Source organism: Dermochelys coriacea, chromosome 13 (assembly GCF_009764565.3).
Source record: "Dermochelys coriacea isolate rDerCor1 chromosome 13, rDerCor1.pri.v4, whole genome shotgun sequence".
NCBI lineage: Eukaryota > Metazoa > Chordata > Testudines > Dermochelyidae > Dermochelys > Dermochelys coriacea.
This window is the reverse complement of record NC_050080.1, coordinates 7241512-7265678: the sequence shown is the minus strand read 5'-3', so window position 1 is coordinate 7265678 and position 24167 is coordinate 7241512. Positions and strand designations below refer to the sequence as shown.

General features: G+C 37.1%; 1 protein-coding gene across 1 annotated transcript in view; it reads right to left on the bottom strand.

Annotated features, from left to right (window-relative positions):
- Positions 1-24167, bottom strand: part of DIDO1 (death inducer-obliterator 1) — an 89245-nt gene that overhangs the window by 41394 nt on the left and 23684 nt on the right. The window contains 9 exon segments of the mRNA XM_038369021.2: positions 4140-4295; positions 4298-4364; positions 5167-5373; positions 10962-11280; positions 11570-11783; positions 11786-11890; positions 11893-12449; positions 17638-17644; positions 19699-19809. Of these exon segments, the coding sequence (XP_038224949.1) occupies positions 4140-4295; positions 4298-4364; positions 5167-5373; positions 10962-11280; positions 11570-11783; positions 11786-11890; positions 11893-12449; positions 17638-17644; positions 19699-19809 (1743 nt within the window).

Genomic DNA, 24167 nt, shown 5'->3' with positions numbered 1-24167 from the left:
AACAAAACCATCAATTCAGTACCGGTATTAAATCCTTGTGGTAGACTTTAAAAGTAGTCTAGAACATTTGACAGGACCACAGCTTTAACATAATATGCAGACTTTCCTTATTAAATATAAATCTGGATCCAGACATCTTTCAGATGTGTTTCTTCTGGGATCCGTCATTTTTCACTTTATACTGTGATCATCTATTTTGTACAAGTTTTTAAATACACTGGGCAAACAAGGGGCAGATCACACTTTAAAAATATACATATAATTTACAATTCACTGTTAAGTTGAATGACAACCAGATATATCAGTGCCATATGATCCGGAGCTCCATCTTCCGTCTGGAGAGGTTTTTTTTATGAAGTGCACTGACAAATGACTTATTCCATATATCTAAGAGCCTCACCCCTCGCCCCCGCTATTAAGTTCTTATGAACTCAATGCATGACATATTAAAAATGAGAAAAAATAGGGACAATAGCTCTTTTGTAGAGCAAAGTAAACAATGAATAATCATCTTCCTTTGCGGTCCCATATTTTTGATAAAAACCTTATGAATGAAATATCAAGCTAGTAGACTAAACTCCCTGCCTCAACATATGCATCAAAAAATTAACTCTTTTTAGAAATGCATTGTTATTATAAAACATGGCAGATGATTTTTAAAAGACCATAACTTTATCAGGTTATTTTAGAAATCATTTTGTTGGGGCTGTGTTTTTCTTGCTTGAAAGATAATCTGCTGGATTGACATTTATACTGTCTATTTTGCTATTTCATTTTACTTCTACTTTGACAAGCTCTGAGGACTTTAACACCGATTTGATATAAACTGAAGGTTAAAAGGTACAGGAAAGAAACATGTCCTGGCCAAAGCATTAAAATACTACAGATTCTCTCCTCCACTCCGAACCTTCATCTTTGAAAGCCCTTGTTTCACCTTCCCCAATCTCAATGGCCCTTATCCTTGTAGCAATTAAAATTATTTTTGAAATACATTTTCTATATATGTGGTGCACTAGATGCTAGGAGTAAAAGCACATCAGCTACTAAAATAAACAGGCCTAATTTCTGAAAGAGAAAAAATATGATGTGTATTTACTTCCCCATAGCTGTACAGGCTAAATACTGCCCACATCTTCAACACAAATAAATAAAATGTATTATTATTCATGTGGCATCATATGTGCATGATGCTTCCCAGTTAATTAGTACAGCTGAACCAATAAAGCCAATGATTTCCATTCAGACTATTAAGATGTTAGACAGTGTAAACCAATACTCAGCCCGTATGTTTCGGTGGATTTAATAAAAAAAGCCACTTGCAAGTAGGGCCTAATTTCTCACCACAAAATAGTATGAATCTGAAAATCCAAGAGAATCCTGAAGCAGCCATTGCAGGGGGGGTTGGAAGGAGGAGGAGAAATCTTTAGAACTGTGTGTTGCGTGCTTCAAATAACCATGTTACAAGCGTTTCTGTATATGAACCAATTTCAAAGGAAGAGATCATTTTATCATACAAGTGTACTGAATTGCACTCCTACCCAGATTATTTGTCAACATTTAACAGAGGACTAAAAGGGTTTGGGCTCTCTCCGTCCTGCCACCCAATAAAATCACCGTCATGTTAAAGCGTACTGAAATCTTACATCCACCAGCTAGTGCAACAATATTTAGCATACAGAATAGCTGCATTTTATGCATGTGCTATATTGACTGAGGAAAGACTAATTTAGAGTCTGAACAGGGACTGATCCTTCAACCCTCAGTCACTAAATTTACTCATTTGACTTCTGTGGGCAATTAAGGGATCTTCGCATGAAAAAGGATTTGCAGGATCAGATCCTTAGCTTGAGGGTAGAGAGCACCTATTTTTAGGACAATTTCCATTTCAGTTCAGTACAATGTAAATATTATATATATATATATATATATATTAATATATATATATATATATATATATATATATAACTATGTACACTGAATAGAATAAAGCATACACTAACTTACTTTTAAATTTTAACAATTTGTAGAAGTTCCCTAAGTAAAGAAGTTGTGATTGATGTTTTTTAGGAGACACTATGGATCACTTAAATCACGAATTATACTACCGGAGTTATCAACCAAAAATGAAAGAATCTTTTCCACAGAAAAAAAAATTATATTTGGCAGTTTAGTAATGGTAAAAACAGAATCCAAGACATTTGTAGAACTTACCTTAATTAGAGCAATCGGAAATTCCATCCCTATTGGCTGATTAGAGAAAACTCTTCATCTGGTATTTACTGAATTGTTTTGTATTCATTAATAAGGCCTGATCTACATACACATTTTTTACCGATTTAACTTTCAGTTAGGGGTGTGCTATTCTGTCAAAACAGTTAAATCGATGTAACCCTTAGTGTGGATGCAGTTATATATGTATAAAGGTACCTTATACCAATATAGCTTTTTTTTCCCTTACACAAATAAGCTATACTGATACAAGCAAATTTATTCTAGTGTAACTGCATGCGCATTAATGGAATTGTACCACATGCAATTAGAGTAGTATATTATTATTATTTGTATTACCATTAAAGCAGATTTTTTGTGTGTAGACAAGACATAAGAGTTCATAACAGGCCCCTTTTTATCTTTAATTTTAGACAAAAAAATACTGCTTTTTGAAACCTACAATGGTAATTTAAAATGCAACTCTGTAGTTGTTATGGGATATAAAGTACCAAAATCTATTAATTTAAATCAAATAGGGAAAAAGTAATCTCCAGAACACTATAAATAGCATGTACTAAGGCTGCATTTCTAAAAGAAGTGCAGTAAAACAGAGGGGAAGTTTAAATTTAAATGCAATATACTACAGTATTCCTGAGACAGTCTAAAGAGTTGTGTATAATAATAAAGTAATTTTCAGGAGAAATACTTCTGTTTCCTTTATGTTCAAAAGTTCTTTCACCTGAACAATCTAGGTCTCGAGATGAATTTCAAAATGAAAATATTCACTTGTTCTAAATGTATATTTGTTAAGTTAATATATAATTAATGTTTTAATAACCAGATCTACTTCTGAAAATAAAAATTAAACCCCAATAAAAGGTGGTTAATAAAAGCTGGGAGAAAAAGTAACATTTGCGTTCATTAAATTTCAAATTGAGAAAATATCAGACACTACACACCTATTTATCATGTGTTTTGTAAATGTGAATGGTATGATTTCACTTAAATTCCAATTACACTATAAAACTATTTCACTGGAGTCAATCAAAAATGTGATAAAGTACAAAATCTATTTCACATTACAAATCAGTATTTACTTACCTTTATATGAGCTAACAAGAAGTTATGGATGCTATTCAATACCTGCAAAATTATAATATGTAAGGCAAAATCTCTGCCCAACTTCCCTTTAGATGTTTCCTTGTGTGGATAATGTGTGAAATATGAACAACACAGAGATAACAAGGAAACAAAGGCCACCCCCTCACTTAAGTAAAAGTTGATCCTTAAAATATTTAACGTAAGTAAATAAAACACCAGGAATCATAGACTCATAGGACTGGAAGGGACCTCAAGAAGTCATCTAGTCCAGTCCCCTGCATTCATGGCAGGACTAAGAAGGAGAACTTGGATATATTTGACAGTTAAAATCTGTCTGCAAAAATATAAAAGCTCTGTAACAAACCCTGTTGAAAAATCCCATCTTGGCACTAGCAATGCAAATGCAAAACTTGAGAAGCAAGTGCCAAGGCTAGACGTATTATAATAAAATTTAAGTTAGTACAGTGAATTGTTGATAACAGGGGCACCTCGTGTAACTTACAATATTTGAATTTAAGAAGTGTATATCGATACTTACCTCCTCTGAGAACAGAAATGGTTATTGCCTTTGGAAAACATTTGGTAACTTACTCAGCAAGTTTACATTCAGAAACCAGTTGCATACAGACTGATATCAAAATTATAAATGAACCTTATAAAATTTCCCTGATATGAGTGTGTGTGAATCTTTGAAGGTTGAGAAAAAAATTGTGTGTCATATTAAGAAAAAGATACCAATTTTCCTAATCTTACAGAGCCAAGAATGGATGGGTAATTCAAATAAAATGTAAATGGATTACTCAGGAATATCCCTACGCGATACATACATTTGAATAACAGTGAAGATGAAATGGCAGCAGTCTTTTCTGGCTTTACTGCATTGTAATTATGATCGCTTGCCCAGGATGGCGTGCTGTTTTCTGATGCCGGCTCTTTAGCAACTGTTTGGTTGTTTGCTTCAGTTTTAGGGGTTGTCACCACACTTTCTTCATGTTAATCTCTTTTTTCTCAGGAGTTGGTTTCTTCTGGGTGGACAAAGGCTTAGTACCTGCCTGTATAATTAGTAGATCCTTAATTACTAATAATAATAACGACAGAAAGAGTTATCATGATGCATGTATTTAGTGACAAATGTGTCTTCATATATAGTGAATAACTACAAATGCATTTCAAATTACATAGTTACAATACAAAATGGGTTTCTGACAAGTCTATAAAGCTAGGAGAAATGCATTAGCCTAGCAGGAGAGAGTGTTGAGTGCTCTACTCACGAGCAGACCCTGCCAGCAAACTGAACACAGTTGTATTTATCATCAAATATACATAAATCTGCACATCCAATACCTGTCATGTTAAAGTGGTTTCAGAGAGCTAAGTATATGGATTTAAAAGGGCTTTTAAGAAATTCTCTTTCATTTCCTTACATGTGACACAAATCCCCCTTATCTGCATAGCCTGTCTCCCCATTAAAAATAAACCTAAAAACTTTTAATCCAGGAAATATTAATAATTTTAACATACGAATTAGCTTTAAAATATTCAGTACTAGGGAAATTATTTCAGAAAAGCTGTACTGAAGTGTAGATACTTAATTTAATAGCACCTATGCAAAGGAGACTATATTATATTTGAACAAACTTTTCTTGTTTTCTTTTTTTATCATAAAGATTTAACTGAATTATCTTATCCTTAAATATAGTTTTAGATCATTAAAATGGCAAAAATAAACCAAAGAGTGAATCTCTAATGTTAAATCTTGCAAACTAAATATATTTATGTCTGAAAACTGTACAGCAACAAGCTATTGTGCTTCAGGAAAAATGCTGCGTTTTTTATTCAGGAACATGAGCTTACCTGCAGTTGAGATTTTAGAATTGTGGGTCTCTCAGATTTTGATTTGATCTTCTCTTTTGGCTTTGGTTCTTTTCCTGCACTGAGAAATTTCATGGTGGCTGCAGCATGTTTGAGAATGCAGTCGTTACTGCAGTACACAGAATCAGGCTGAGCCACATTAGAACAGCCAGGACCAATGCATTTTGACGCACCTGGAGCTTCAATTACCTAAAGATTGAAGCACAGCAAGTTCAACTTTTTAACTAAAAAAAACTGTATATAACCGGTCGTGAGGACTTATGTAACTGAATATAACTAGTGCGTCTTAAAAGCATAACATGATTTTTCAATCTTTACTGACGCTATCCCATATCCAACTTTGCTGGCTTAACGACTTCATGCTTGCAAATTCAACACAAGACCAAAATATTTATAAAATCATTAAAATATAAATAAGCCATAAGAAGGTCCATTTCATCTATATTTATTAAACAGAAAAGTACCCCAGGCTTTAACACCTATTTCTCCTGGAGTTATTGATATCTAAAATGGAAAAGACCTACTGCATTAACCAGGCTGTCTCCCCTGATAATGCAGAATTGTTTTCTGCAATACATTTTTCCATCGTTTTATCCAGTCTCATTTAAAAATCCCAAGTGACAGGACTACTCCCACGTCCGTAGGGAACTCCATCACAGCCTAATACTTACTTCCCACTGTCAGGATAGAAATTTCCCAATACTCAGTCTAAATTTCTCTTCATTCACCATAGGTTTACATGTAAATAAATCCTCTTCCTCCTCAGTGTTACATATACCAATAACAGGTGCCTCAGAAATATGATAGATAGATCAAGTAAGATCCTTAAAAGCCTACAAATATTGATCTTTGTGAGGTGTGAGGCAAGGAATTTAAGTTTTCCTTCCTCTGTTTTCCCATTTGTAAAAATTAGGGTAACATCAATTATCCATGTTTGCAAAGCACTCTGTATCTAAAGATGAGAAATGATGTGACAAAATGGAAATATCCTGGACAAACCTCATGGAATTAATATAAACTTTACTAAATTACATTAAACCTTGTTAAATTAGGTTTAATATCTTTGGGATCCACTATATTAAAAAAAAGGAGTACCGGTGGCACCTTAGAGACTAACAAATTTATTAGAGCATAAGCTTTCGTGAGCTACAGCTCACTTCACGAAAGCTTATGCTCTAATAAATTTGTTAGTCTCTAAGGTGCCACCGGTACTCCTTTCTTTTTGCGAATACAGACTAACACAGCTGCTACTCTGAAACCTATATTAAAAATGCAATTGTGTATGTGTCATTATGAAACTGTATGCAACACCTCTAGGGGGATGGAGATGCTAATATAATTCCTCTGGTTATCGGTCCTTTTGAAGACATCCCCTAGATAGGTTTTGCATAAACTAGTTCAAAATGGTTTCTCCAGTGACTATCCAAAAATCCTCTCTTTGTCTGTTAAACAGACTGGGTTTAAACAGGCTCAGGGCCTCCTTCCTGATCCAGCAAACAAACAGGATCCTGGTCCACAGAGGGCCCCAAAGTAAGGGTTGGAAGAACTGGGCCTACTGAAGTCCCATAAGATTGTGTGTTTGTTCTGAGCTGAAGTTGTGATGAATTTGAACCCACAAGGAAACCCCACGAGTGGGGTTTTGAAATACTATTCCCGCCAGAGACCACATTAGGGCTGGGGAGATCTCTGGAGTAAGCTTAGTACCATCTCCATAGGTTCATTTATTGTTTTTAATGTTTTCTCTGTAGTGTCTTTACCTTAAGAATAAAATAGGTTTGCCTTGGAAGTGCTGTGTGTTGCCTTATAACTGTGGGCAATTACTCAGTTATTAGTCTCTGAAGAAAAGTAAATAGGCCTACTTAGGCAGAGTCTTTTGCTGGGATATTGCAGTATAGTCAAGGGACTGTGCACCTGGAAATACACTGGGGTCAGAAGGGAGTGGGACAAGTCACCCCTCAAGAGAGGTGACAGCTAGGGAGCTGGAAGCCTGAGAAGGGTGCCCTTGCTAGGCCAGAGGGGAAACACCAGTGCAGCTGCCCTGAGCTGACACACTATACTATTAATTTCTGTTGCCTCTCCTCAGTTTGTAAAAATGGTTGCTCCCTCTTCCTGGTCATTAGTGAAGATGTTAGATAAGAACTGGACTAATATCCAATATTGCAATTCTCCATTAGACAGCTCTCCCCAACTCATATGTAGTTTATAATTAATATTTGTTTACAGTATTTCACCAATTTTCAATCCACATGACAGTGTTGCTACACAGGCCAATTTCAATTAATTTTTCAATTAAGATTTACTGAGACACAAATAGTGCTGCTTATCTAAAACCCAAATACCATAAAATGTATTTTGTAGAAATAAATATTATTCTTCAGGATAATTCTTTACAAATGCCCACTTTCACATCTGATTATCTCCACAAACAGCGGAGAAAAATATTACAAGAATTAATACATAAGTGTTTCCTAGGAGGCATCTTATATTTTAAATATCTAACAAGTCCAGTTGTAGTGTGTCACAAATAACTATTAAAGAACCAATCCTGCATCATTGAAGTCAGTGGTAAAAAATCCATTTTTCAATAGTATAGGATCAGGGTATAAGCACCAAGCTTTCCTGAAAGCCATGACATTCTGATTAAAAGTATTAATTAGCTACGATGTTTGTTACAAGAATTTGAATTATTTAAAATAACCATCTGTAAAATACAGCTCAAAATAAAATGCATGAGAAATGCTACTGACAGAATGTTACTCTTCTTAAGTGGTAATGACCATCTTGTTGACATCTTTTCAGTGTTTCTGAAAATTCAACCTTAAAGTATGATTCTACTCTGAAGAGTGCTTATAAGTGATTGTGAGGTTCCAAGTTTATTTCCTACAATTATTTCTGTATCAAGTGTGTTCAGTGTACAATTAAATTTCTCCCCCTCCTCCCCCGCAAATGCTTGTTTTATAAAACTCTACCTTCACTCAAGTCAATTGGAGTCGTTCCTCTTCATGCATCAACAACAGTACTAAAAGCTTTGCATGCCAAATTAGACTTTTAGTACAACCCCACTGTTTTCAAATCATTCCACACTGAAACCTGTGCAACTTATTACACAGGGTTTATTCTGTCACAAAAATTAACAGATCTGACACTGAATGCACACAAGGATCAGGTCTGTTGAGTAAGAAGGTGCCACTTTTGCATACTCATCCTTTAGAGTAGAAACTAACCTAAAGAAAATTTGGGGAAAGTGTAGAACCAGAATTTAATAGTATATTAAACTTAGTGGTGGGTGAAATCCTAGCCCCATTGAAGTCAATGGCAAAACTCCCATTTACTTCAGAGGCTAGTGGGTGAAATCTTGGCTCTACTGTTTGCCAGAAGCTGGGAATGAGCAACAGGGAATGAATCACTTGATGATTACCTCTTCATTCCCTCTGAGGCACCAGGCATTGGTCACTGTCAGAAGATAGGATACTGGGCTAGATGGACCTTTGGTCTGACCCAGTGTGGCCGTTCTTATGTTCACTCTTTACACTAAAATTATCTGTGTGAAACGATTTCTAAATTTTACAGAATGTTGAGGGTACCATTAAAATCAATTAAATATCATGGTCTAAATTGAGGCATCCCTCAAAATGTATTCAGAGGAAAATTTCTACTAAATTTTCTTTGTCATGGTTCACAAACAAAACTAGACTTTGAATTAAAAAAAACCAAGTTTCAAGAAGATACGAAATGCTGACATTAAAAAAATCATCCTGTTTTCCATAACTCCCCCCAACTTTTCTAATAGATTAAAAGGACAGCACAAGGTAACATACATATACTGATTTATAACAATGAAATATAAATGAAGAATTGTTAATGGTAAGATTAAGAGTTGTGATAGCTATATTTTTAATGATTTGTAATTATGGATAGTGAATAAGTACAAATGATGTAACACTTAGGCCAAGACCCTATTGCCATACTTGTGGTTTTGCTAATTTTTCTTTACACAGACTTGCTAATCTGCTTAAAGTGATGTTATTGCTGATAGAACCAAAGTAACATGTCGCACAGGGTTTTGGGCTGAAAATGCCCAACAAGAAGCCAACAAGAAGTTTCTGGGAAGAGACAAGTCAGGGTGACACAAAACCATGATGACATTGAAACTGAAAAACCAGCAGAAAAAAATGCAGAAGTTGAGTAACTGAAACCTGTGTATGCATAATGTATGGGTTACCTAAAACTAGGGCTGTCAAGCAATTAAAAAAAATTAATCATGATTAACCCTGAGATTAAAAATATAAACTGCAATTAATCGCAGTTTTAATCTCACATTAAACAGTATCAGAATACCATTTATTTAAATATTTTGGGGGGTTTCTACATTTTCAATATAGGGTCAGGGCTTGGGGCTCTTGGCTTCAGCACCTCCCCCTAGGAAGCTGTGGACTGAGGCTTCCGCCCCCCCACTACCGATGCCTCCCAACCCACCCACAGGTATGCAATTAACATGTTAAAAAAATAATGCATTAATTTTGCTTTCAGTTAATTGCAGGTGTTAACTGCAATTAATTGACAGCCTACCTAAAACCCAAAGGGCTTGTGTGTTAAAAGTAAATTGGATAAAGATTTAATAATCTGTAACATAGAAATGTATAAAAGACCCAAGTGAACATAGGCCTAAAAGGAGAAACACTGGAAAAGAGATTGAAGGACTAGACCAGGAGATCAGAAAGTGACGAGAAGTATCATAGAAGAACTTCCTGGTGCCCTGGAATGTGGTAACTTGGGCCAATTAAACAATTCCTCTTGTCTGTTATTATTCGTCTGGAATAAATGTATGTTCAGACACTATAAATTACAATAATTCCATCTAAAATTGTACAAATAAAGGCAAAAATTGATTAAAGCCGAAATTTGGTTGGATCTGCCACTCTGTTTTCCAGTTTTTATCCTCAACAAAATTAAACATCAACAAATGGGAAATGATATATTAAAAATTTTTAGTATTTTATGTTAAATCTGCATACATACACTGGGGATAATTGTAGTTTTAAAGTTACAGAATATATCTGAAAAAAAGTTTCTCTTTTAATTTACAAGTATTCTGCTGAAAATGTCCGTGATTAAAAAATTTCACTCCAAAGTCTACAAACCTTGTGCCAATGGCAGGCTTCAATACAACAGCTCTGCTACTAGCTAGGAAATGGTATTCCTGTCCAACCATTAAAATGCACACAAACCCATAAAATAAATTACTGCAGTTTGCTGTCAGCAAGTATGTAGGATTTTTTTTAAAAAACTTGCTGAAGAGAAATAAAGTAGAGACAACAGTCAAGGAGGATGCCTGTGCTTGCAAATACTAAAATAGCACCAGCAACAGAAAGGTCAATTACTATGACATTAAAAGTTTTAAACTAGTTTAAGTTCAAGTTAAGAGACTTTTTGCCTGCATTTAGAATGGCACACAGACTAGCTAATATAAAGAAAGTTCCTGTAATAATTGTATGTAGAAACTGGCAACAATTTGAAAGGATTTTTTTTTTTATTAATATATTTTCAGAGCCATTTTTTAAAAAAAGTCTATCAATCCCGCTTTTCTGTTTATGAAGAGCTTCAAGAAATAAGGTCAAAACACAATGTCAAAGACTGGCTGGAAGTACAAAGCACAGCTTGAACGTGTATAGGCACACAAGTTTGCCAATACTAACTGGACACCTACAGTGAAAAATAAATAATTGATATGCCTCAACACATTCAACAGAACAATAGAGAACAACTAAAATACTTACAGGTTGAAATATCTTCAGTTTTTTCTTACCACTTGGATTTGCAGCTTTTTCAATCCTACCCTTGATTCCTTGATCCTCACTGGACTTTTGTTCAACTGTTCCTACACTTGTGAGCTCTGTGCCATCCACGTTTAGTTGTCTTGATTTAGTTTCTTGCCAATCTGTTTCTGAAACTGTCTCATCCTGCCCCTGCAGAATGGTGCAATTTGGACAGATATAGTCCTCCCCATTCCTTTCCAACAGTCGCCCACGAGCCTCAGAAATCCCCACACAGTCACCATGAAACCATTCCTCACACCTATCACAACAAATCATAAACCTGAAAAAAGAACACGTGGTTAAAAAATAAAATACTGAAAAATTCAAAAACAAAAAAGTCCTTGTAATTTTGTCAGGAAGCCAGCAGCTTTGTATAACTTATTAATTTTACAAACTTCATTCAAATTTAGTATTTATTAGCTTACCCTATTACTTACAACCCCAACAGAAAAAAAAAATGTTACATACACCTGGTAATGAAATCTTTGGTAGTAGGCTTATTTCCTGTGAGGATTCTCTATTACTTGTACAGTATTTTTAAACAATACTTTGCATATGATATATCCCACCTGTTATTATGAGGCTGGTGACAGATACAGTACAGTGTATTTGGGTCATAAATCTCAGACTCAGATTTGCTTTTTGTGAACTCTTCAGATTCTTCATCTTTGATCTCCTTTGTTCCCAGGGCAGGCTTTATTTCCTTCTTAACCTGAAGATCTTCAGTATGTTCCTCAGACACAACTACTTGACTTCCAGTCTCAGTGCTATCGGTAGACTCAGTTCTTGTTTGACAGGCCGTTCAGTCTTAACTTGATTTCCTGCCTGGACATCAACTGTTTCTATAGGATTTTGTTCGAGGTGTTTTTTCCTGAGGCGGTTCTGTATCTTTTCAGTGTCAGTTCTGCAGGTTTTTGTTCAATGCGTTTGTTTCTTAGACGATTTTGTAGTTCTTTCAGTGTCAATCCATCACTATCACTATCAGAGGTATCATCATCATCATCATCATCATCATTTTTTGCACCTTTGCTTTTCAAGACTGGTTGATCCTTATTGTCTTTAGAGTCACTCTTCCGAGTGCCAGTTTTTATATCTGGAGTGCTCTCCACACTGCCTTCAGAAGCAGTCTCCACATCTGTAACCGGACAGGATGCTGGTTCACTTGAATCTTCAAGAGCAGTAGGAACATGCTTCCTACCTCTACGTCTTACTGTTGTAAGAAATTCTTCCACTCTTTCAGTACGCTTGGGTTGCCGTCCGCTACGCCGGAGGGACAGGCTTTGCTGCTGCTGTGGTTGTTGCTCACTAGTGTCCACATCAACATCTCCTGCACCTTCTCGTTTGGCAATTGTAGTCCTTCGAAATCCCCATGTTTTCTTGAACTCCTTACTTGTGGGCTTAATAGCTTTTTGTTCCTCCTCATTGCTTTGCTCACCTTTATCATCCAAACTGATGCTAAAATAAAAGTAAAATTATGAAACTGATACTTCCTCATGTAGGATCACAGCTGACACTTTTCTTTCGTAACAAATCTTTCAAAATGTCATCACGTTTTCTTTGTGAGAGTAGATGCATGTTAAAATGTGGTATGCTAGATGATTACTTAATAGCTCTGAACACAACCAAGAACACACTTTTTCTCAAAGTTCCTATTGACAGGGATCACTAAAGTCACGGCCAATGTAATTAAGCAATGTGTGATTCCCCACTTCATTTTTGATCATGATGAATATTAAGCCACCCTTCCTGTTCATATGACAACTGCACTCCAGTGTTCCACCTCACAGCAGAGGTAGTTTACTGTCCCATCTAACACTAAGTCAGCATAATCCAAGAGCTAGGAATTGCTCATGCAGTGCACCTCCTTCTTTCCTAGATGCTTATAATGTTCCAAGCTCTTGCTGGCCTCGTATAACACAAGCCAAAATAGAGAAAGAACAGGTTAAAGAATATAAGTTAGATGTATTCAAGTAGGCAGGACCTGATGAAATTCATCCTAGAATACTTAAGGAACTAGCTGTAGCAAGCTTGGAATCCTAGCAATTATCTTTAAGAACTCTCTCCTCACCTCCCCCCATTTATTTAGGATGTTTTAACAACTTTCCAATCCGTGCCAAGTAAGTATCAGAAAAAAAACCAATCATTATAAAATCTAGCTTTTGTTTACAGAGATATTATACAGGAATATAGCCATCAGATCTTTCTATTTAACAGGGTGTTACCATATTACAAAGAGACCATTACAACACCTATAATTTGTTGTTTCTAGTGATTTTATTAAATTGAATGAAAATCACTACACACACATTTAACATACCAAGCATGTGTATCAAATATTAATATTAAAAAAAACTGGACAGGTGTGCTGGTTTATTTGCAGGTCAATGTACTCTGAGTAATGAACAAAAGGTAAGCAAATATTTATCTGTCCTCTATTTTCCTGGGCATGTAATGGGTGTGTTAACTTTTTTATAACCACAGCCTTCCATATTTATTTTTACCATTCCTCTATGATTGGGCTATTTTTCTTTTTCCAGTGAGAGGCTACCAATATTTGAGCAGCTACTAGCAGATGAGAAATGAATTCATTTCTTCTTGCGTGACCATTTCTGCTAGGAAGCCCCCTAGCAGGATTACAATGGGATCATAAATATCCAACCAACTATAGTATTTAGTTACGGACCGCATCCCAATATTCTCTATTGACTGGATATGACCACCACATATTCCTAGGGAGGTTGTGGAATCTCAGTCATTGAGGTTTTTTTTTTAAAAAAAGTACAGGTTAGACAAACACCAGTCAGGAATTACTTAGTCCTCCTTGAGTGCAGGGGACTGGACTAGATGACCTCTCAAGGTCCCTTCCAATCCTATATTTCTATGATATATGCATAAAATCTTTTTTTTCATATATATATATATGTGTGTGTGTGTGTGTGTGTGTGTGTGTGTGTGTGTGTGTGTGTGAGAGATGAAAAAATTGTGTTTATATATATTTTCTAACCTAACTGGTGCCAGATACCACTGAAACAGTATCTTACAGAAATTTTCTTCTACTGTGCTACAGACTGAGGTTGCTGGACCTCTTTTACTGTGGCGTAATTTGTCTACCCAGATCGTTTTCCAGGGTGTCATATACAAAAAATGTTTTCCTTAGGAAAGTTGTCTACAAAGATCGATAAATTATAAAGTTTCCTAATTCACCAGATGCCATCACATATATTAACGTTAGCTTTCTATATAAAACAGGTTTCCTAGAAAAATGAGAAACATCATGTCTGACTTTAAAGTGCTGGGTACCAGGGGAGAGTGGGCCAATTAAAGCTAGTTCTGATCTCTAAATAACTTAGAAAAAGTTTGTTTTACTGAATAGCTGGCCAACTGTATGTTGCAAGGCTCTCCCAATCTCTCAAGCTCTCCAGTTGGTGATTTGCATTAAAAACTGGATATTTGCAATGGGTGTCACTGGTGAGGAAAAAGAATCATTCTATCCCAAACCCATACAATATCATTTACTAAAGGATGTGCATACATTTCTGGAAGGAGTGATTTATATTAATCCATTATTAATTATTAGTCTAGCAATATTTATAATACAGCAATTTTCTTGTTCAAAAACCAGCCCTATATTTCTATGATTTTATAACCTAAATCTTTTAAAAACAATTTGTGATGTCCTGGCCCCATTGAAGTAAAAGGGAAAAAACTCCCATTGATTTCAATAGGGTCAGTATTTCACAAAAGATCTCCCACAGGCCTGGAGGATGCTGCACCATCATTCCTTAAAGCCACTCCAGAAGACTAAAATAATACTTAATTAATTTTCTTTTAAAACACATAGGGTTTTATTTTAATTTAAATCAGTGTTTTTATTTTCAACAATAAAATGAGAAAAATATATCAGGTGTTTCTGAGACTTTTAAATTACACTTTAAAATGAATTAGAAAAGGTAAAATAGAGATTGAATCATTTGATGGCAGTATCGGCTTTTCATAGCAGGAACTCCACCTTTCTATGCATTTGTACACTGTCTAGCACAACAGACCTCCCTTGGTTATGGCTTCTAGTTGCTACGATAATTAAAAAAACAGTAATATGTCTAAAGGCAGCAGAAAACCTAGAGCCAAATCCTTGATAAAAACCCAAAGTCATGAATGTGATAGCAGCTCCAACTAGCTTTTTTGTGCATGTGAAATTAATTAAGACATCGCAGAACAGAGACTTACAACACCATTAACCTAAAGATAAAAGATGAATAACTAGAGATCAGATAAAAGAAAAGGAGGACTTGTGGCACCTTAGAGACTAACAAATTTATTTGAGCATAAGCTTTCGTGAGCTACAGCTCACTTCATCGGATGCATTCAGTGGAAAATACAGTGAGGAGATTTATATACACAGAGAACATGAAACAATGGGTGTTACCATACAACACTGTAACAAGATTGATCAGATAAGGTGAGCTATTACCAGCAGGAGAGCGGAGGGGAATGGACCTTTTGTAGTGACAATCAAGGTGGGCCATTTCCAGCAGTTGACAAGAACATGTGAGGAACAGCGGGGGGAAGGGAGGAGAAATGGGGAAATAGTTTTACTTTGTGTAATGACCCATCCACTCCCAGTCTTTATTCAAGCCTAAGTTAATTGTATCCAGTTTGCAAATTAATTCCAATTCAGCAGTCTCTCCTTGTAGTCTGTTTCTGAAGGTTTTTTTGTTGAAGAATTGCCACTTTTAGGTCTGTAACCGAGTGACCAAAGAGACTGAAGTTCTCTAACTGGTTTTTGAATGTTATAATTCTTGATGTCTGATTTGTGCCATTTATTCTTTTACGTAAAGTCTGTCTAGTCTGGCCAATGTACATGGCAGAAGGCATTGCTGGCACATGATGGCATATATCACATTGGTAGATGCGCAGGTGAACGAGCCTCTGATCATGTGGCTGATGTGATTAGGCCCTATGATGGTGTCCCCTGAATAGCTATGTGGACACAAGCCGTCAGGAACAGTATCCCCAATAATGTCACAGCTAACCTGGTGGCTGAACTTTGTGACTTTGTCCTCACCCATAACTATTTCACATTTGGCGATAATGTACACCTTCAAATCAACGGCACTGCTATGGGTACCCGCATGGCCCACAGTATGCCAACATTTTTATGGCTGACTTAGAACAACACTTCCTCAGCTCTCATCCCCTAAGGCCCCTACTCTACTTGCACTACGTTGATGACTTATCATCATCTGGACCCATGGAAAAGAAGCCCTTGAGGAATTCCACCATGATTTCAACAATTTCCATCCCACCATCAACCTCAGCCTGAACCAGTCCACACAAGAGATCCACTACCTGGACACTATGGTGCTAATAAGCGATGGTCACATAAATACCACCCTATACCGGAAACCTACTGACCACTATGCCTACCTACATGCCTCCAGCTTTCATCCAGATCACACCACACGATCCATTGTCTATAGCTAAGCTCTACGAAATAACCGCATTTGCTCCAACCCCCAGACAGAGACAAACACCTACAAAATCTCTATCATGCATTCTTACAACTACAATACCCACCTGCTGAAGTGAAGAAACAGATTGACAGAGCCAGAAGAGTACCCAGAAGCTACCTATTACAGGACAGGCCCAAAAAAAAACAACAGAACGCCACTAGCCATCACCTTCAGCCCCAACTAAAACCTCTCCAACGCATCATCAAGGATCTACAACGTATCCTGAAGGACGACCCATCACTCTCACAGATCTTGGGAAACAGGCCAGTCCTTGCTTACAGACAGCCCCCCAATCTGAAGCAAATACTCACCAGCAACCACACACCACACAACAAAACCACTAACCCAAGAACCTATCCTTGCAACAAAGCTTGCTGCCAATTGTCCACATATCTATTCAGGGGATACCATCATAGGGCCTAATCACATCAGCCACACTATCAGAGGCTCGTTCACCTGCGCATCTACCAATGTGATATATGCCATCATCATGTGCCAGCAATGCCCTCTGCCATGTACATTGGCCAAACTGGACAGTCTCTACGTAAAAGAATAAACGGACACAAATCAGACGTCTGGAATTATAACATTCAAAAATCAGTCGGAGAACACTTCAATCTCTTTGGTCACTCGATTACAGACCTAAAAGTGGCAATTCTTCAACAAAAAAACTTCAGAAACAGACTACAAGGAGAGACTGCTGAATTGGAATTAATTTGCAAACTGGATACAATTAACTTAGGCTTGAATAAAGAGTGGGAGTGGATGGGTCATTACGCAAAGTAAAACTATTTCCCCATTTCCCCCCTCCCACCCCCGCTGTTCCTCACATGTTCTTGTCAACTGCTGGAAATGGCCCACCTTCACTGTCACTACAAAAGGTCCGTCCCCCGCCCCCCCTCCCCCGCTGGTAATAGCTCATCTTACCCGATCACTCTCCTTACAGTGTGTATGGTAACACCCACTGTTTCATGTTCTCTGTGTATATAAATCTCCCCACTGTATTTTCCACTGAATGCATCCGATGAAGTGAGCTGTAGCTCACGAAAGCTTATGCTCAAATAAATTTGTTAGTCTCTAAGGTGCCACAAGTCCTCCTTTTCTTTTTGCAGATACAGATTAACACAGCTGCTACTCTGAAACTAGTGATCAGATAATTCTTCATCCCACCTATCGTCACATAGCATCATTCCTTTTAGTGGCTATCTGCCAAAGAACATCAACTTTTTCTTAAGTGCCCGACTAACATTCTGGGAACTCTACAAAAAACAACCAGCAAAACACAATAGCTTAAAGAAACAAAACAAACAAACAAACAAACAAGCTATAAATCTAGGCAAGCCTAAGAAAACAGTATCATCTAGTAGAAAGCTCTGATGATCCCCAAATCCAGAGTCTAGCAGAACAACAGATGATTAAGCTGAAGTCAACAACTCCTCAAAGGCCCAGCTGCTAACCATCCTCTGTCTGAACCAGGGGATTGTTAGGTTCAAGCCTGTCAGCCAATCAATTGCGACAGGGTTAGGGTTGAGGAAAAAGGCAGTTACGCAAGCAATTAAATGCAAGCCACAGTCAGTAACATTTAAAAACAAACAAAACACCTCATCTGTTATGACGAAATCTCTCTCCAATCAACCAATAAATTACAATTTGGATGTACTTATATGCGTGCGTCTAGTAGCATTATAAATCCCTCAGGGCAGTGACCATGTCTCTCTCTCTCTCTCTTTGTTTTGTACAGTTAACATCACATTGATGCATCCCATATCCTTCCTAGAGATAGTATTATGATAGGATTATGGTATAACTATTATGTATTTTATACAAGAGAGGTCATGTGAGATCATTGTAGAGGTTATATTTACTGAATATGATTATTCTATTTGTATGCATGTTTCATTTTGGTATCTGAAGTTAGGAATATTGTCTATGTATCTATTACAAACGTGTTTACACCTGGGGAACACCCACTAGGCAAAAGACTGTCAGTCTAGATGGCTGGCTGGAAAAGGCCCATTCAAGTCAACGGACCATTAGAAGAACAAAAGGTCTTAGAAGAAACTAATCTCCCACCAGGGAGCCTTCCTGGGAAGGCTTCCTGAGGACAGTACAAACAGCCTGGAGTCATGGCTGCTATGACACTACAGGGGCATGTGACCAGATCACTTGGTACTGGACTCCATCTTGGAATACCAGTGGTTTTCCACTGAAAGACATGGGAACCAAGTTTGGAGACAAAGGGTTCCTGCCATATACAAAAGCTATTTAAGGCAGGGGAGTGACATCATCATGGTTCTTCACTGACAGGGAGACTCTTGGAAACACCCGAGGAAAATGACTGAACTGGGGAGAAGTGTTGGACCTAGGCTAGAGAGGTATCTAGACTGTGAAAGGAATATCTGGGGTTCTTAAGCTGCCAGCAAGTGCAGCTTGCCCCTTAAGAGCCTGCAGCCAGCTTAAATCAACATTTAGGGTGAGAGTTTGCTACTCATATCCAATCTCTTTAGTATATTAAGCTTAGCTTGTGTTTTTGTTTATTTGCTCGGTAACTTGCTTTGTTTGCTATCCTTACAAGCACTTAAAATCCATCTTTTGTATTTAATAAATTTGCTTTTGCTTCATCACAGACCAGCGTGTGGGAGTTATAACTTGGGGGGAAAATATTGTATATTCTCTCTTCACGCTGAAGGAGGGGGCGAATTTCATGAGCTTACACTGTCAAGATCACTGTGCAGTGCAGGACGGTATAATTTTGGGTTTACACTCCAGAGGTGTGCTCTTGAGCAGCTGGGCAGTTCCTTAGCTGTAAGCCTCCCCATGCAGAACTGATCACAGCAGCCTGTAAGTTCTGCAGCTAGGTGTGTGTATGCTGGTGAAAGAGCAAGCTTGGAGAGCTTGGCAACTTATCACAGCACCACAGTGTGAGAGGGAGCCCAGGTAGGTGGGTAAGGGGGGCTCAATGATACCCCAGTTGCAGCTGGCACCCCAGGGGAAACCCATCACAGGGGGCTCCTAAATAAAATATTCTTTATATTCTTAAAAGTGAATCCACACGTTAACATATTGTACTCCTCCTCAGAGATAACTTGAGCAAATAGTATAAAAACTATCTTTTGGTTAAGAAACACACAAATTGGATGTGTTAGCAAGATTTCTGCTCAATAAAAGAAAGAAAATGGACTTACCAGGAGAACGGTTTTCCATATTGCCAAGACTGGATTCAGATTCAAATGCCACAGACCGTGAATTTACAACTTGTTCCATAATAGGGACACCACCATTCCCCAAGTGCAACTCTAAAAATAAACATAAGACTCAGAATGTAATTGCTTAGACCTGGAGATTCTGTTGCACCTATTAACAACAAGAGATTTAATGTAGAAAAATCTATCACAATGTAAAATTATGAGTATCCAAACATGTAAGTAATTAATTTTTGACCCCAAATGAATACCAGAAACTAAAAGATCTCAAATTTACTCTAACATAAAGTGCTAAATTATACTACACATTTTGAACATAGCACGCACGTTCACTACTAACTTGGTTCCAACTTTTTGCAAATTGTTTAGCAACAAAATAAGAATAATAAAAGCTGAGGTGTATACTCAACTACTCAAATAATCTATGCTATCAACTATTTTAAATGTTTTATTTAAAGGGACACAGTTGGTGTTTAATCCTGAACTTCAGATATTACAAAACTAAAGAATTTAGGACTTAAAGTTAAAAAATATATGGATCTGAACTTGAAAAGTATATGTCTCCATGCGAAAGTAATTTATTGATAAAGTTAAAAGTGCCAGAATAAGAGTAAAACTAAATGACACTGTACATTTTAACTATAGTATCACTACCATGACACTTTGAAAACTTCCACAAATACATACCAAATAAGTTATAATGGAATGGTTATTCTCAATGTTGTTAAGACTGCAGAATTTACAAGATGACATGTAAGCCTTGCAAGACAATACACTGGATGTAATTATTACCCCGGTTACAATCAAATCCCAATTATTGTTCCAACAATCTTGTAATAATAGTTGTGTATTAAAATATGTGAACGGTGGACCAGAATATTGAATTATAAACACATTTCCTTGTTTTTCATACCAAAACCTGACTCTGTATAAGTATCCAGAGTTGTGAAAATGCAAGTGGATTGTCTAGAAGCCTCCAGCTACCTTAGTCCAAGCAGCTATGAATATTTTAGAAGACCCTATTAAATTAAAATATAAAAGTAGGAACCATGTCAGCTGAAAAGAAAAATAAATTAATCTCCCAGAAGATTATTCAGATTTGGGGTGAGGAAGTGCAGAATGGTAATTTATTTCTAGCATCCCTGGCTAGCACCTATAATTTTATCAATACTTCATGGAGTTCACAAATACGCACAAAATGAAAAGTTTTACTTAAAACTTTATTTTCTAAAATGATTTATTACTCAAGCAAACTATCACTTTCTCTTGAACTCTGAAATCAGGATTAACTGCCTACAAACTATGCCAACATATGGAACATATTAAAAAAAATAAAAAAACAAGAAACCAGAAAACAAAAAATAAATATTCATGAACAGATTCTCCACTTTGACAAACAAGAGAGAGGTGGCTGCTGTGACTTAGTTGTGGCTCCCTGACCCTCAGTTGTTCATTCTCAGCAGAATTAGAGCAAGAGAAAGGCTACTTAGTTTCTCTAACTTCTGCCACTGCAAAAGGCTCAGGCATAGTTCAATTCCACCATGCACCTGCCTTGCCTACTACATGCCCTAACACATTCCCTCACATCTTTCTACCAGCAGAGAGCAACCCTCCACAAGGGGAATTGTCACCAGCTATCGCTAGCTATTTTAAAAGCCAATTTAAATTACCATGGCTAACAGAAACTCAGGTTGACAGATGAAGTTTCCCTGGGTAAGTTATTGACCCTTAACTTAGTGGTTCTTTTTGGCATGTCATAGAATAGGGGAGAACGACAATTTCAAAGGTAGAAAAAACATTGTCTCAGAGTCCAGAATGGGGCTGATGCTTTCTTCTGGAAAATTTTGCTCAAAGCAGCAGGCAAGGAAGCACAGAATTCGCCTAATAGCCAATTTTGAGAAATGCTTCAAGGGGCATTGCTGGATGACACAGAATTGGAAGTAGTATCTTCTTGTCTTGGCATTTTGTTTGCAGAGAGATCCCAACCTAGACTCCAATCTTTCTTATCAACAGAAAAGAAGAGCAGCAGAGACTCCATTCTGCTGGGTCTGCTTCTTGCCTACTTAGCCAATCAGATACTGTATTTAGATTCGACTTGATATGCAGGGCCCAAATCAATTATATATTAATTCCCCAGAACAGGAGGGACCTCTCTTCTTGGTGCAAATATGATGACCTGGTCCTCTGCTCATATAGTGTTGTCTGTCATTATTAGGATATGTTCAAGTTTTGTTTATTTGTGCAGTACAAGGAAAGCTAATCAAACGTCTCAGAGTTCTAGCCAGTTGATCTTCCTCATCATTTCTTTCTGGGACCATCTCCCCAAAGTGATGTGAAAGATGTGCTCCCCCAGCAAAAAGTGTTCTTTCCATCCATAATAAACACAGTTCTATCCAATTCATCATTTAGGGGTCTAGTCACAAATCACCAGGCTAGATGAACACGTCCTTAGGGGCATTCTATTTGCAAAGGGGGTAAAGAACATCTGATGGAAAGGGTAGCACGAATCTTTGAAGTGGATATATCAGAAATGTTGCCAGCTCAGCAGATCTAACAAATCAGATTACCTAGCAAACTCAATAATATTTTGAAAGCTAGGGGCTGTTCACAGACATGGCATATAACTTCCTTTATTTTGTTCTCTCCCCTGGGAAGAAACATCCTTTGAAGTTTGGTATTGAAAGTGACTTCAAAGTTCTGAATGGTTTGAATTGGATTAAGCAGATTTTTTCTTAATTCACCATGAATCCCCTTACATAGTAGAAATGAACCATAAAACTGATGTCCTGTTCTGCCCTGTGTCTCAAGGATGCTCTTATCAGGCTGCAAATCTTTTTCTAATGGATTGTATAGACACAACATTCTAGCAGCATAATTAAAACTGTACAACACCTGTAATATGGACAAAGATATATCAGAGTAAAGGTGTCTTATACCAGTACAGATTATTCCCATAAGGGAAGGAGAATACATTATACCAGTAATACTTCATCCACATTAGCGCTTATACAGATAGGTAAAACCAACCAACACCCCCCCCAACCAAAATAGTTATATTGGTACAAAACCTGCGTGAAGTCCAGGCCTAAAGAGTTTCCATCCAAACAAGTAGTACATTTCTGTGAATATGTTAGAGAGTAATTAAGGTCAAAGCATAGGACACTCTATTGACCACATAAGAACATGTCTTGCCAGAGTGATGGTCTGATCAGGATACATAGGCAAATCTTCTTGAAACTGATAGAGATTAGGAAACTGATCTGAAAAACAGCTGTCAAAATGGACTTTAATGTTTTATTTTGAATTCTGATACTTATAATGATTTCTGCAAATTCTTCAATACAAGGATCATTTTTAAGCCCCATATACGGGGACTAGGAAGGTGAATACATCTCTATAGCTTTGTAGTAGTTTATAATCTGCCATCTTCTGGCTATGCTTTACTAAGCTCTGGGCATCTGACTGAATATTTCCAACATTTGTCATCCCTCCTGGCTGAGAATCAGAGATGCCTGCTCAAGAGTCCGATCTCTCAGACAGAAGAAGAGGACAAGTCAAACATTATTGTGGTTGGTAGAGGGTTGTCTGGAGAAGATGCTTCTAGACCTTTCACCTCATGATCTGTTCAACTGCTATCTAATTCAGTCACTGTCTCATCTGCAGAATCTGTATGAGAAGAAACCTGGAGAGGACTGTTACTCTCTGAAGATCTAATTCTCTTCTGGCATTTGGCCAATAGCAACATTTTCTTGTCCTTGTACTGAGGTTTCTAAGATTCCTTTATCGAGAGATTCCTCAAAACAGACAATTAGTACTCTTCCTCCCCTCCCCGGTATAATTTGAGGACGTTATCAGATGCTATGACATCTCCCTCAAACCATGGGTCCGTAAGTAACTTCGTACTATTATACTGGTCCTGGGATTCTTCTGGATCCAAATCAGATGAAATGTAAGTAGTCTTAATAGAAAACTTCTTGTATCAGGAATGCCAGGATTCTGTACAAAGTGAGATTTCATGAACCCAGATTCAGCCCACACAAAGCCAGGATGGGACAGAAATATCCTATTTTCTTTTTCATCATGAAGAATCTCTATCAAAACCAAGTAATCTTTCTTCTGGAAAAGACAATGGCCCCTTGGATAAGTTTCACCATGCTGTCCATAACTGACTGTCACGTCTTGTGATCCCAATAGTGAGGCAATGAAAAGAAGTTAAGAGGAAGGTATTCCTGAAAATCTTAAAGGAGGTCAGTCTAAACAATTTTAAGAGTCCAGGAGAAGAAAGTGTCTAATGGACTAGATTAGTTACTTCTGGAGTGCCTTCTCTAGATGGTGTTTGGGAAGTATTTTCATTCGCCAGTGGAGCTGAATTGGTGAAGGACTGAAAGGACTGATTGTTTTAGTAATGTTGGTAGTTAGTAATTCAGCAAAAGGTATTACACATTCCCTCT